Source organism: Poecile atricapillus, chromosome W (assembly GCF_030490865.1).
Source record: "Poecile atricapillus isolate bPoeAtr1 chromosome W, bPoeAtr1.hap1, whole genome shotgun sequence".
Lineage (NCBI taxonomy): Eukaryota > Metazoa > Chordata > Aves > Passeriformes > Paridae > Poecile > Poecile atricapillus.
Genome location: NC_081288.1, coordinates 43,105,640 through 43,120,248, shown reverse-complemented (window position 1 = coordinate 43,120,248; position 14,609 = coordinate 43,105,640). Strand labels below are relative to the sequence as shown.

At 42.4% G+C, this 14,609-nt stretch overlaps 1 protein-coding gene across 1 annotated transcript in view; it reads left to right on the top strand.

Annotated features, from left to right (window-relative positions):
* LOC131592492 (high mobility group protein HMGI-C) overlaps positions 1-10,060 on the top strand; it is a 107,882-nt gene extending 97,822 nt beyond the window's left edge. Inside the window, exon 5 of the mRNA XM_058864036.1 lies at positions 9,473-10,060. Within this exon, the coding sequence (XP_058720019.1) occupies positions 9,473-9,520 (48 nt within the window). The 3' untranslated portion in view covers positions 9,521-10,060. The remainder of the gene's footprint in view (positions 1-9,472) is intronic.
* Positions 10,061-14,609: the final 4,549 nt, after the last annotated feature.

Sequence of the window (14,609 nt, the reverse complement as noted above, 5' to 3'; positions counted from 1 at the left end):
GTTAAGCTTTATTGTTTTTGTTTTGATTTGGTTGGGGGGCATTTTTTGTTAAAAATAATTTTCTGAATTATACTACAACGTCTCATGTGAACTGTGCTGAACCAGTTCGGGGAGCCTGGCTTGCTATCTTTAAGAAATATGTTTCTCATTTTGTAGGGCTTTTCTGAGAATGGCCAGGGCAAGGTAGAGCCCTGTCTGTTAAACTCACTCCTTCAGAAACAAAAAAAACAAGGGATGAGGAAAACCAGGGGAGCCCACGGAGAAGGATGGTGGCGGCCGAGCCCACGCGCCCTGGCCTGCTGAAGCTGCCCCGGCGGCAAAGCAAGGGCCGCTCAGCCTCGGGGCTGGCGCTCGTAAAAATGTCACCAGTGCACTTCCACTGTGAAAGACGCTTTTATCTCCCCTTCCCACAGCCCCTTTCCAGCGAGGACGTGGGGCTGGGCCCGGCTGCTGCTGCTTGGCCTCCCCGCATGGCTGGACCCTAATGAGGTGTGTGCGGCTCTTGGCTGCAAGTTTTCAATCTCTTTCTTATTACTTCAAAGCTGCTGCTCCAAGGTTCAGACAAGTTTGATCACTTGGCAAAATCTCTCAGCTGGGATTCAAAAGGGAAGATGCTTTATTTTATTATTTATTGTTGTAGATAGATAGCTCTTCCCAAACTACTCTTGCCAGTGGCTTTGTGGTCAGAACCACAATGCTTTTTTAAGTGATAAAGGATTGAAGGTGAACAACTTTTGGCAGTTGCTTCCTGTCTGTAACAAGTGGTTGTTTTAAGGGGGAGAAAAAAAGGAGAATAGAAATATAACAGGCCTTACTTTATTTTCCTTTTCATGTTTTCAATTTGGGGGGGGGGGGGCGGGCAGGGAAGGAGCAAAAGGTAAATGATGTGCATTTGACCTCCGTTTCAAAGCCTCTAGCGTTTCTCTACCCCATTCTGGGAGATCATTGCTGTAGTCCATCCTCTGCCACTCAAAATGTGCAGAGAAACTGGTGCTGTTTCAAGTACCTCAAGGGCTCAAGGGGAAGGTAGATACACTCAGTTTTACCTGTGAGGGCTCCAGTATCCATTTGGGCTTTTCCTTCTCCAGTGCCACAAGAAAGCAGAGCTAACAGTCACCCACAGCATTTCAGTGACCTAGGCAAGTCTAAGGATTTTTAAGGTTGGCATCCACCTTCTTTTGCTCTTTCATCTGATTATGGACACAAATATTAGTGATTGGAGACTATTATTAGAGCCTCTGCTTGCCTTATGCTCCAGTCTGGGTTTTGGCTGTGAATGCAGGGCAGTTTACCACTCCTCCAGTTTACAGCATCCACAAGAGGTTTGTAAGAGCAGCTTCTCAAAGCTGGGGTCAGTCCAGCTCAGTTGTATATGTTTCTAACAGCACCACTGCCTTCTTTTTCTTAATATTTTATTTCCTTCCCACCAGAAATGTTTACATATCATAGGGTTGAAGCTCTCCAAGACAAAATACATCTCTGTCAGTGTTGCATAGCACCCGCAATTGCTTCAAGCAACATTTTCACTTTAGGTCTGTGCTTTGCAGACTTTAAATGGTGTTTCCTGCAAAATTCTTCTGACCAGTACTGAGATTTTGCTGAAGATTTTCAGTCTCCTTTTAATCACATGGGGAACAGTTTTTTCCAAAGTGTTTTGACCTGCTTAGGTCAAAAAGGCACTTGCCGTACTCAGATGCCAAAACGCGTTTAAGAAATCTGGCCTGACATAAGTTAGACAACTGAGTCTCAATTTCAAAAAGCTTCAGCCACACAGGCTTTGGCGCTGAGTGACTTTCTGCCTTGCAGGAACCTCATTGCTGAGTTAATTTCAGAGCTGCTTTAAAATCCATGGCAAACTTGGGCACCTAAAGCTGAGGTTCATGCAAGATCATCTGTAAGAGAAACTGAGAGGCAGAACCTAAGTCAGGTACATTTAGGTTAACTAAATGTCAGTCAGCCTAATTCCTGTTTCTGGAAGTTCTCAGTGTAAACCCTCCTGGATTTAAAACTCCTGTGTCAGATAAGCCCTTTTTCTCAAAGTAACCAAAGAGACTCATTATCACTCCATTATATCAAACAGTTCTCCTAGTGGGAGATAAGCTAGGAGATAGAGAAATGTTTTTGATTCCCCCTTAATCTAACAGGAAGAACAGACTTGAATCTATATTTTACGTAAACTGTTCTAACTTAAAGAGGAACATCCTGTCCTGTCCTGTCCTGTCCTGTCCTGTCCTGTCCTGTCCTGTCCTGTCGGAATCCTCCTAGGCAATGTCTTGGTCCCCTCCAGTTGTCTGAACCTGTTGCTTATGGACCAACACTTGGCCAAGCCTGGCAAGACACTTCCTCCAGCAGAGGAAAGGGATCTGTAGAAGTGGTTTCTGTGTGTAAGGATGGTTAACTCTCTCTGACCTCTACCAGCTGAGTCACAGCACAGCCCCAGCAACTTCACTCTGGCTGCCTTAGCTAGTTCACTTCCTCCAACAGCTGGGGATGTGTATTATCCAGTAATCCCCATGAGCAGCCTTTTTGCTAGTCAAGCAGTGCTTTTCCAGCAGTAAGACGAGAGGACACACTTAATTTGCTTACTAACTATGCAGCTAAAAAACCATAGGCTGCAAACCATAGGTGACCTGCAGGAGAGCATCAGTTTTTAGCTTTAGTTTCTCTACTCCCTTTCTGTCTTTCACAGAATAACTGATCATTTATATAAAAGTGGAGTGACTGTAACAGAAGCAAGATGCATCTTCCATACACAAAGGTTTAGGGGGGAGTCTTCTTCTTAGAAGGTAGAAAACCAGTCTTGACATACCTGCTTCAAATCAGAGAGCATGGGGATTTCAAAACAAGCCTATGTGTGAATTTCCAACCCAGTTCTATGGCGTACATGTACGCAATTTTATTAAAATTAAAAAGTCTTATTTTTGATGCCTGTTATACATTGCTTTTTCAAGTGTAAAAACTTTGAGGACATCACTAAGTCAAATTGATCTTTAGGATACTTTATAGCCCTTAGACTGCTCCCAAGAGCATTAGGTAGCTCTGCACATGCCCATCAGCAAGCACTTGGGCATTGGGAAAGTAAAGCAACAAAGTGGGCTATTAGAGGCTAGGTCAACAGGAACTTACACATTTAAAACAAGAATCTTGGCTTCCAGTCCCTACATCTCAACCCCAAGCTGCCCTATCAGCTGCATCTCTCTATTTGTCTCTTTGTTTATATTTAATGTCATTTAAGTACTGAAAGTTTTACTTCTTTGGGGGGGACCTGCATGCTCACTGCTCCCAGGGCTGTCCCATGACTTAGTCTATGATTGCAGAAACAGTGGTAGGAGAAAGCAGAGGGTCTCAGAACTGCTTTGTAGCCAGTTTTTAACTGTCCTGTTAAGCACCACGCTAAAGGATTTGTACTCCTTCTAGCATGCTAGCAGTTGCAGTGCACAGCAATTGCTTGCTTGTGGTCTGATTGAGTTATATTTGTTTAGATACAGAGTTTCTGCACTGAAATAATTCCCTAAAATAATTTTTTAATCCAGCAGTAAGAAGGGTTGTATGGCCTTTTCTGTATATGGTCGTGGTGATCTCTTCTGCCCTAATAAATCCTTTCATTGTGATGTGTGAAGTATACCTTCAACAATTTGCCTTCTGAATCCAGCTTCTGGAGTTAAACTTTGCCTTACTGCTGAGTGACCCCTGCCTCTGAGCTCACCACTGTGCTTTGCAGAGAGTGCAGAGCTCGAAGCAGCAGATCCCACCCTAAGCTTCATGCAGAGCAAACCTGCTCTGAGTGTCTGTTAGTGCTGTAAGAATTTCTAAAGCCGTTTGGTGCTTTGACTGTGGAGCAGTCAGGATGGCGCTGTCTCAGCTGGGCAGAGTCCAGGCCCTGGCATCTGCTCTAGAAGCCACCTATTCCTATCCCTATATTTCAGGGACTCCTGAAATTATTAGCTTGCATGCCAGGAGATTTCAGATGTGTTAACAGCAGACAATGGTCCACAGTTTGCAAGTTGCTCTTGTCAGCAGTTCTTTTTGACATATCTATTCAAGGATACCCTCTCGGGCTTAGAAAGCAACCAGCAAAATCTGTGCCAATAGCTAATACTTTGTTATAAAATAAAAGCTCTAGCAAATTCAGAAGCTCCATATGCAGCATTATTGTGATCCTGCAGCTCATTTCACAAAATGGGTTTTAGTTTTTTTAATCTGCAGGTCAGAAATTCATGAGCAGAAGGTAAAAAAACTGAATTGCCAGCGAGTTTTGCGGAGCCAAGACATTTGACCTTGGAGTTTTTCCCAGGGTATTAGAACAGAACAAGCATTTTTACAAAAATGCCACAGTTACCTTTCTGCAGGTGGGGGAATGCTCCTCTCAAACATTAACAATTGTTTCATCATCAGGTTTTGTTGTTATCAGTTTGTGTGGGTCCACCAAAAAAAGAATGCAGAAAACATACAAAGACCAAACTAAGTATGTCTGTTCTTCAGGTCACTAGGATTCTACTGGCTGCTTGTAATTCCAGAAAAAATAGCCTGTACCATCCAACTGTGGATCACCAAATGGAGGTCTTGGGTAGCAGGTAGAGTTACATTTCACCTGCACAGGAAAAGGGAAAAGTCATGGGAAAGAAGTCTCTTGGGATCACAGGGTGACTTTGATCTGAAAGGACACTGACATTTTAATACAATCGTTTGTGGTACAGCTCCATTCTGGATGGTACCACCTCTGAGGTTTAGCAATGAATCACAGATTCATAGAATCATCTGTGTTGGAAGGGAGCTCTGGAGATCATCCAGTGCAACTCCTCTGCAAAGCAGGTGATGCAGGAACATGTCCAGGTGGGGTTCTAAAGTCTCCAGAGAGGGAGACTCCATGACCTCCCTGGGCAGCCTGTTCCAGTGCTCTGACACCCTCAGTGAAACAAAGTCCTTCCTCATGTTGAGGTGAAACTTATTGTGGTTTAGTTTGTGGCCATTCCTCTGAGTCCTGTCACTGGACACCACTGAAAAGAGTCTGGCACCAGTTTGTTTTTCCACAGCAGCAAGACTTCCAAAGCAGAGATTTAACTTCATAGTTCATGGGTCCACACATCTTGACATAGTTGTTCTGTGCCTATTGGGTGTCCCAGGGGATCACAGAAAGAGGGCATGGCACAGGAGACCAGCACCTCTCTGGCTTATCTTACCAGATGAGATATCCAGGGCATCTAAAACAGCCTCAGCTATCTTCAGACAACCAGATCCCACCAAGGCTGTCATATTTAAAAATTCCTTGTTGGCTAACCCAAATAAACACACTGGCTGCCAACAGCATTTCTAACTGAAACCTGCTGTCCTGCTTCCTGTTCCTTTTTTGTTACCTTCACCAGTGTTAAATCAGGGCTAACAACAGTGATCCTAATCCCCTGCAGAGTAGCCCTTTTGAGGGCAGACACCTGCTGTGAGTCATTGCAAAGTGTTTGTCCTTTCTCTCCTGCTAGAGGCCAACCTCAGTGAGAGATGAGGGTCCAGGCTAGCGTCCACATCTGCCAGCCCCTTGCCAGTGATGCCCCTCAAGAAAAGGCTCCTTTAGGGGCTTTGGAGAAAGCCACCTTGCAGCTCTGTGTCTGAGAGACACCAGCTCCATATCACTGTGCAGCTGACAGGGCATTTACAGCAGCTAAGGGTGGAAATGGCTCCGTGTGCTGCCTTTGTCATACAATATCGTGCTTTGTCCTGTGGCAGCTCAGGATAAACATAGCCATACGTGGGACCCATGGATGACCAAGAACAGCATGTGCCAAGTAAAATTGCCTCTGCAGCTGGTCCCTGTGCCAGTCAGCCCCTGAGGATACGTGTCAGGGGATGTACACATGGATGCATGGGGAGTCACCTGGGATATTGTCTTAGCAGCAGAAGTAAAGCCTGAACTATATATAAGAGTACTCACCCTGTTCTTTGAGTATTTGTCCTATTCTCCCTGAGCTCTTCATGCGTGTGGCTTCCCTGTTAGCCAGATCCAACCTGGTTTGAAGTTTTCTCAGGTTTCTCTATGCAGTCTGCTGGCCCAGCCTCTCACTAGTTTGCTGCAGCAGAAAACAAACAACCTGGGAAGTAGCTATTCAAGGCAAAACTGGGTTGATACACATTTATGGCCAATTAGGACATGTCAACATTCTGCCTCCACAACTAAAGTGAATGCACCTAAGAAGTGAGAACAACCTCAATTAAAGCCGCCATATGACCCAAAACTTTTGTTTCTTGGCTGAGTGCATCCTGTGATGGTGTTGCTGAGTTTATACTCTGCAAGGCTATCACACTCTAAGTGACTTGAATTTCTAATGTCTGCTCTAATGACCATGATTTCCCTCTTAATTTGTTCCCTTCTCTTCAACTTTATTGGAAGCACATCTGGACTTACAAAGTATTTCGTTCCAGCTCCAGTTCCTCCTTCAACGACTCAGGGACAATGACACATGGCTGTGCCATTGACCTTGGCAGGTCTGAGGAGGTGCAAGTGCCTGGAAGCATCCTTCCCCTAAGGTGTCCAGTGCCCTGACAGTGCCAAACAATGCACTTCAGTGAATCTCTGGCTGAAGTGGCTCAGCACGGAGCCAGTTTTCAACTTCTAAAGGTTACACAGTTTTCAAAATACCTGCCTCACCCTCCATCTTTTGGAAGGTGGCGGTGTGGGGGGATGGGACTGGCGGGTGCTGTAGAGACAGAGGTTGGGTTGAGGGTCCCAGCTGCACAACTTTCTGATATTTGCAACCAGTTTTTCACAAGTGCAAAAAATCCCTCTCTGTTCCTGGATTACACATCTATATTTTGCATTTCAGAACCTCTACTCCTTCCTTTGGGTCCCTCTCTGCACATATGTCTGATTTGTAGTATCCCTTTGTTATACTTGTAAGCGCTTCAGAGCAGCAGTCATGTCTCCATCAGTGTCCTGACAAGACATTTACATGATAGGTTGGCTTAAAACCACTCATCTGCAACTGAGCTATCTTAAGCTTTTGGAAGGAATGAACAATCTGATTCCTTTGAAAAGCTTTTGTTCATGAAAAATGTATTTCCTAACACTGATTTGAATTTGAAGTCTGTCAGTCTCAAATACTTTTTAATAATTAGTTTATTATTTATATATTTGCGGGGTTAGCTTGATTTTTAGTTTCTCATCCTTCCCAGTACTACAGGTACACATAGATGCACATACATGGGCAGGTGAAAGAAACTTCCTTCATTACATGTACATATATAAATTAAGGAAGAGCTTCTCACTTTTTTTCTTGGTCGCTACAGCAAGGGTTACTAGGAAAAAAAGAAAAAAATACTGTGAGATTCATAGTAAAAATCACTAGAGTGGACAACTTTTTAACTAAAAAGAGCTCTCTTGTGGCCACCCTGGCTGAGCTTTGAAGTATGGCCTTTCACATACTTTGCCTCTCCCCCATCCTCTTGCTCTGTGATCGGAAGTCTACCTTCATGGAAAATGAGTTCATCGGGTTTCAGTAGTCTCCTGACAAGCCAAGCATAAAACAAAAAGAGCTGCCGCTCCGCACCCACACGTGTGTGTGCTGCCGTCTTCCAGGAAATGATAATCAGAGGCTCAGGGCTGACCACAGTGCTGTAAGAAATTAAACATGTGATCATCATCAAATACCAAAACATGTCTACCTGTATTATGTTAAGAGCACAGAACCCACAGTCATAATTTTTTAACTGAAATACTTGGCTTGGAGGCAAAACTGGGGCTTGCCACAAGCATTCTGAGTTCTGAATTACCAAGGCTCAAACCAACATATTTTGCTGTGTCTCTCCACATGCAGCCCAAATTAGTCCTCCAGTAGGTGCCTGAAAATACCATTTTTCTTCTTGACTGAAATGTTGTAACAGTCCTGTTCTGCACAGAAGATAAGCAGGAAAAGTGCATTATGCATTAATGGGATTCGATGGAGTGTGAGCTCAGTTTTCCCAGTGCCACCAGAGACAGAGCAAAATTTGCTTGATCATTTCATGAGTTGAGAATCATTTTTGGTGCAGCGCTGTGAATATAACCCAGCTACAAGTGGACAGTAGTTGTGGTGAGGAAAAAACTGTTTATCTGTATGATAGATCAGTGTCATCTTGAATTTAAGAATTGAAAATGCAAGGTCAGAGTGCAGCTAACACTTGATTTTGCTCTCTCTCCTCTATCTGCGGCTTTGATCATGCTACATCTTTCTTTGTGCCTGGTGCTCAAGAGAGTACCCCAGGGTCATGGCCTGTTTCCTTGTCAAGAGGTATAAACCTACTGGTCTAAATATCTGAGGCCCAAGCTTTAGCTGGGGTGGGGCCACGAAGGAAGAGGGAGGGAGCATTTCCTTCATGCTTTTCACTTTTCCCACATAACCCAAAGCAGACTAAACAAAACCAGTGTGAAATCTCATGGCTTGATGCTGCTATGGTTATATTTTTTAAGCTGTCATCTGTTCATTTATAGTTATGTTTATTCCCTGGATTTACAGCTTTTTTTTTCAGCTTTTTCTTGCAGGGAGGTGCAGGGGGAGGTCGAAACCTTTTGAAAGGGGATTGCAGTAAGCAGTGGCCTGTGATTAAAGCACTGTGTTTTTCCTTGATGCCGCTCCTCCGCAGCAGTGTCACACATGGTAGCATTTAGGAGCCCTTCACAGCTGAGGTGTTTCAAACACTAATGAATGGAAGTTTGGTCGTATAAGGCGGGCAAGCTTTAAGGCAAGCTTTGCTGAATGGTGTACTGTAGTGGCCTGGGAAAGGAAGAGAGTTATAAATTGTGTCAGTTAGCCACCCAGACAAAATGAAGCCATGTGGAAAATCAAATCTATTAAAGTATGAAGACTGTTACGAGCTGTTTTAAGATGGTCATTCTTCAAAGGTCTCAGTTGGCTGAGGGAGTGAATTCCTCTTCTTCCTAGATCTTTTTCACGTGCTGTCTTAGGCAATGATGCTCAGTGTTTGATTAAAAAACAGCTTTTCATTGACAGCCCCTTGTATTAGAAATGTTAGTTGCCCCCAGTTCTCCACCCATGTCCTGAAAGGTACTGAACATTTATTTGAAAAGCAGAATAAGAGCATCACATTTGGTCAGGCTTGCTGGCATGGCAAACATGAAGCAGCTCTAGGAGAGGAGAAGACTTCTCAGAGCAACTGCTTAGAATTGGATATGTGCTCAAAATGCTTTCCATTTTCTAGCTGCCCATGTCTGCTGGCCATAAGAGGCCCTTGTCAAAGCGTGGCACAGAGTGCCTTTTCTTGACATCTCCTGGAGTAGAAGAAAAACCTGGCAAGGCAGGGTGGGGGGGATCAGAGAGCAGGGTACCTTCCCTTTCTCCCCAAGGTGGCTTCTTGAGACGTCACAGGAGCTGTAAAGGGCATTTTATTAGCTCAAGAGGTAATTGTCAGCTGCATGAGGGATAACTGAACTGGCAGCCTAAGATGAATGGTCACCACGGTACTTATTATTCCTGTTTGTGTATTCTAGGAAGAGACTGAAGAAACGTCCTCACAAGAGTCTGCAGAAGAAGACTAGGAGATCACACCATGCAATTTCTACCTCATCAGCAGTTGGGTCTTTTGAAGGGAGAAGACACTGCCTTGACCACTTACTTTCTATTGCCATGGTCTTTCCACTTTTGCCTGGGGGAAAAAAAAAAATCACATAACCTTAAAAAGGATTCGACTAATCATCTTCTTTTGTAATCCCTTCACAGTCCCAGGTCTAGTGAAAAACTGCTGTAACACAAAGGGGACACAGATTAACGATGCAACTTTTAATTACTGTTTTCTTTTTTCCTAACCTACTAATAGTTTGTTTGAGCTGCTAAGTAAGGGTGAATGGGTCAAGAAGAGCTCCAAATCAGGCTTAGGTCACTGACTGCACTGCATATAAACAAGAAACTTGTAACATGGTCATTATAATGGGCATTGAAATAGGAAAGGCTGGGTGTGTAACACTTATGCCTTGCAACACTTCCAGCAACCCACTCCCTGCTTAGTGAACTCCCTGTTTTAGAACACCAAAGATAGGGGATAGATACTATCCTTTTTCTTTTGTAACCTTCTTGTAGACTTGTACTTGATTTTTTTTTTTTTTTTTTTTTTTTAAGACTTACTATTATTTCGGGAAAAAAATGAAAGCTGATCTTTTCATTTCATTCAGCTGGTAATCAGAAGAAAGAAATCAACATGAAAAAGGTACTTTGATTTTGCAAAAGGGAAGAAAGACAAAGATACGTTGTATAGTTACAGATACAAACATATCAGCACAAGCAGTAGTAAACAAAATGAACAGTCCTTATCACCTGGCTAATAGGAATCCAGGGAGTTGGCTTTCTTAGAGCCAGGAGTTTTCTATGGAAACAAAAATGACTGACACCACTCTTACACCATTAATGAGTAAGTCTTTACTGATAAAAGTGTTTTAAATCGTACAGAAAGGTACCTAGAAATTAATCATAAATATATCTGAACAAAAATAATCCAGATTTTTGCTTAGTTTCTACTAATTCCACTTGCCCTGTACCAGTATTTTGAAAGAATTGAATCTTTCCTCATTACTCATCAGTCACAATGTAAGAATGAACACCATGTACCTCAGCTAAGCTCATGCATTACTTTAAGCAATGTATTTTGACATAGGATGGTTCACTGAGCACCTCTGTGCCAGTGGCATTTCTCCATCTTTTCACTCAAAGCAGCACTTTTAGCACCAGATGCAATATTACCCCACTATTCAATACTACCTCTGATTTTTACAAATAACTCAACAGACTGATAAATACATGCTGCTATACACATTCAATGCAGGAAATTTTTACTGGGTAGATAATCATGAGTATCTGCATTTTCCCTTTATTTCTGTTTCAACCTTTTTTGCAGTTAAGAAAACAATGTCTTTTTTGTGTTTCAGCATGACTATGTGTTTTTCTTTCACTTGGTTTGTTTGATTTTTTTTTTTTTGTGTGTGTGGGTTTTTTGGTTTTGGTTTTGTTTCATTTTATGTACTTACTCTATTCTCTGCTAGACTTCTGTGTAATGTACTGTTAACTTGAATATATTTTTGTATTGAATTGCTGATAGATTTGTGAGGATAATTTTCTTCAAGGACACTACATAACAGAAAAAATTTAGCTGTAAAGTTTAAATATTACTGTCCAAGTTTGTACCTCAAATGAATTGTTTAAAGAAATGGACTAATTGATTGACAAAGACCTACCTCCAGACTTTAAATGGAATGAACTTGTTATTTTCAGCATTAGTTTTGAGATGTTTGAAACAGTTAGGACTGCAACTAATCCCTAATTCAAAATTATTTTTGTAAAATAACTTGTCAAAAATGAACACATTTTAAATCACTTTCGTATTAAAAGTAAAAAAAAATGAACAAAAAAAACCTTCAAAGAAACTTGAAGCTTTGTAGGTGGGAAGCAACAAGCTCAGCTTTTGCATAATGCAATCACAAATATGTGTAAAAAAAAAAAATTAGTAGATTGTAAGAAAATACTTGACAAGTATTTTCGTGTATTTTACACAAATGTGATTTTGTAATATGTTTCAGCCAGATTTATTTTAAAAGCTTCTTATGTAGAGATTTTTTTATTCTCCCCTCTCTCACTTTTGTTGTTCTTTCTCTTTCTCTCTCTCTTCCCCTCCAATTTAATTTTCTCTATTTCTGTTTTGTTTCCCTTCTTCCTCTCTTTCCTAGTCAGTACTTTGTACCATTGTATTAATAACTGGGCCAGGGGTAGTTTCTCAGGAAGGCATCTGTTGGTCTGGCTTTCGTATGGAGCCAAATGCAGTCAGAGATAACGATTTACTGCCTTCTTCCAAGAGGCAGTGTCAAGAAATATGGACCTCCACGAAAGACTGTGCAGGGTTCAGTGGTGGAAATTGCTGGGAAAGAGCTGATTGGAATATTATTAACTAGACATGATAATATCAAGTGAAAGAGAAATAATCCTAGCTATACAGTAGCTCTAACAGGCCAAATCCAGTGTCACTTGAAGGCAGTAATAGGAATTTTGCTGCCTTCAAAGGGCATCAAATCAAGCCTTAGCAAGTCCCTTTTGGGGTCTGAGGGGTTTTGTTTTGCATTTTTTAAAACCACGGTATTCAGTGGATGACACAGAAATAATTGCTGTGTGTGTGTCACTCTTCAACCTCTGAGACTTACCACTCTGATGAACCGAATCATACATTTTCTATATATTGTAGTACAATCAAAACACATTACTACCTCTTAGGGCCTACTATACCTCATTTTTTCAGACTGAAAAATTGCATGTGGCCATTGAGTCAGTGAGAACATCATAAAATTTTTTTATATATATAGTTTATTTTTGTGGGAGATAAATTTTATACGACTGTTCTTTGCTGTCATTGGTCACTGCTAACTATGACTGGACATGTAACTCTTCTACCATTTCTGCAAGAGAGGTGTGTTTGCAGGAAAAAAAATTGCTTTAAGATGTTGAACTACAGTTTACTTTTCCTTTTGAGTGTCTTCTAACTCTTTGCTTTGTTCTTCATGTAGAGTTGCTGTCTATGATTGTACTTCAAATCGCTTGCTTGTTGAAAATGTTCCTTTAATGGTTTATCACAGTCTGTTCAGCACAATAAACATAATAGCCTCTGTGATCCCCATGTTGCTTGATTCCTAGACTTTTGTCATGGTTCCATAAAATGGGTAATAAAGTTTGGTCACAATGACCAAATTTGTAAAATCTTTGCATGCAAGTAGTCTTTTTTTTTTGTCCCAGGACCATAGGCATGTGCCTGAGAAGTTAATTTGCTGTTAGGAGCCCAGGGGTGGGCACTTAGCAGAGCTACACATCTTACAAGGCTCCCCAAAAGGTGGCACACCCATTCCTGGCCCAGGACTTGCTGTGCTGAGCTAAACTGTGCACTTGGGGACCACCAATCCTACCCACCAGACAGGGAACACCATAGCACAGAGCAGGCTGATATAGGTTTTGTTGCCTGGTCTCAGATCCACCAAGATGATGAGCCTTCTCTTCTTAGGCAAGATTGCAGTTTACATCCAAGTTCATGGAATTTCCATTATGCAGGCATAAGGTTAGAAAGAGCAGATACTCAGGGCAGCAGACAGAGGGATATGTCTGGGTACTGTCTGCAGCTCAAATTGAAGAGCTCAGGAAGCTGTATTAAAACTCAGTTGCCCCCAAGATTGTGACAGGTAAGCTGGCAGGATTCCTCTGTCTTCTCTTCATTTGCTCTAACATGGTCTTGTGGCCTGTTACAGTGAGATTTAAAGTCACAGAGTCATAGAATATCCTGAGCTGGAAGGGACCTGCTAGGACTATCAAATTCCAATTCTTGGGCCTGCACAGAACAGCTGCAAGAATCACACCATGTGCCTGAGTGTTACCCAAATGCTTCTTGAACTCTGTCAGGCTGGTGCTGTGGCCACTTCCCTGGAGAGCCTGGGCCTGACCATTCTCTGGGTAAAGGATCTTTTTCTGATATCACCTAAATTTCCCCTGACTCAGCTTCATGACCTTTTCTGGAGTCCTGTCCCTGGTCATGAGAGCGAAGAAATCAGTACCTGCCCCTCTGCTTCCCATCATGAGGAAGTTGAAGATCACTGAGGTGTCCCCTCAGTCTCCTCTTTCAAGGATGAAGAAGCCAAGTGACCTCAGCTGCTCCTCACAAGGCTTCCCCTCAAGGCCCTCCTTTGGACACTCTAGTAGATTTAAATCTTTTTTATATTGTGAGGCCCAAAATTGTACACAGGACTTAAGGTGAAGCCATGCAAGTCCAGAGCAGAGTGTCATCTCTGCCACCTGATAAGGTCTGTGGTGCATATCCATTGATTCATATTGGCAACCATTCCTCTCTCACCTAAGGGGATTGTGCAGTTATTATTTCCTGAGATGTGTAGATTTACACATTTTTTGTGTTCACTCATTTACAGACTCTCTACTCTCAACATCTTCCCAAGGGCTTCATGACATGCTCCCTTTGGCATCAGTTACTTGTAAAATAACCAAAATAAGATCACAAAAGAAGCACTAACTAACAACACCCATTCAGAGTCCTGAGTCAGATGTGAGTAATTGCATTCATCACATTATATGTCCTCTTCTGCTTTGTCACCCTGCTTAGTGGTATTAAAAGATCATGCCAGGGTTCAGTCTTCCTGGTGGTCGTTTTCCCTGTGGTTGCCATCTCTTGGCTCTTCCTGTTATTGTATTTTATCTGATGTGATGTTCCAGCTGTAACCCACCCACCTGATGGGTCAGCCAAGTGGCTGAACTTCTGCTACTCTGTGCTTAACTCCCCTCTACTTCTTAGTGATTTCTCCAGCTTGTTTCACTCCCACTTCCCTTCCCAGGACATCTCCCAATAAACTTCTGCATGTTTTATTCCATGGTGAGACTACTTGTGTGTACAAAACTAATTGGCTCCTGCAGGATCAAGGCCTGCATTTGTCTAGCAGCCAAGAGTGCTTTATCCAAGATGCCTGTGGCAGGAGTCATATTAAGTTTCTGGTTTTGCTTTCCTCTGCCATCACATCTCATCCACACAAATATGGGGAGGAATTAGTGAAAGCTGGTGCTGCCAGAGCCTTGCACAGCTATTTAATTGTCCATAGCTCT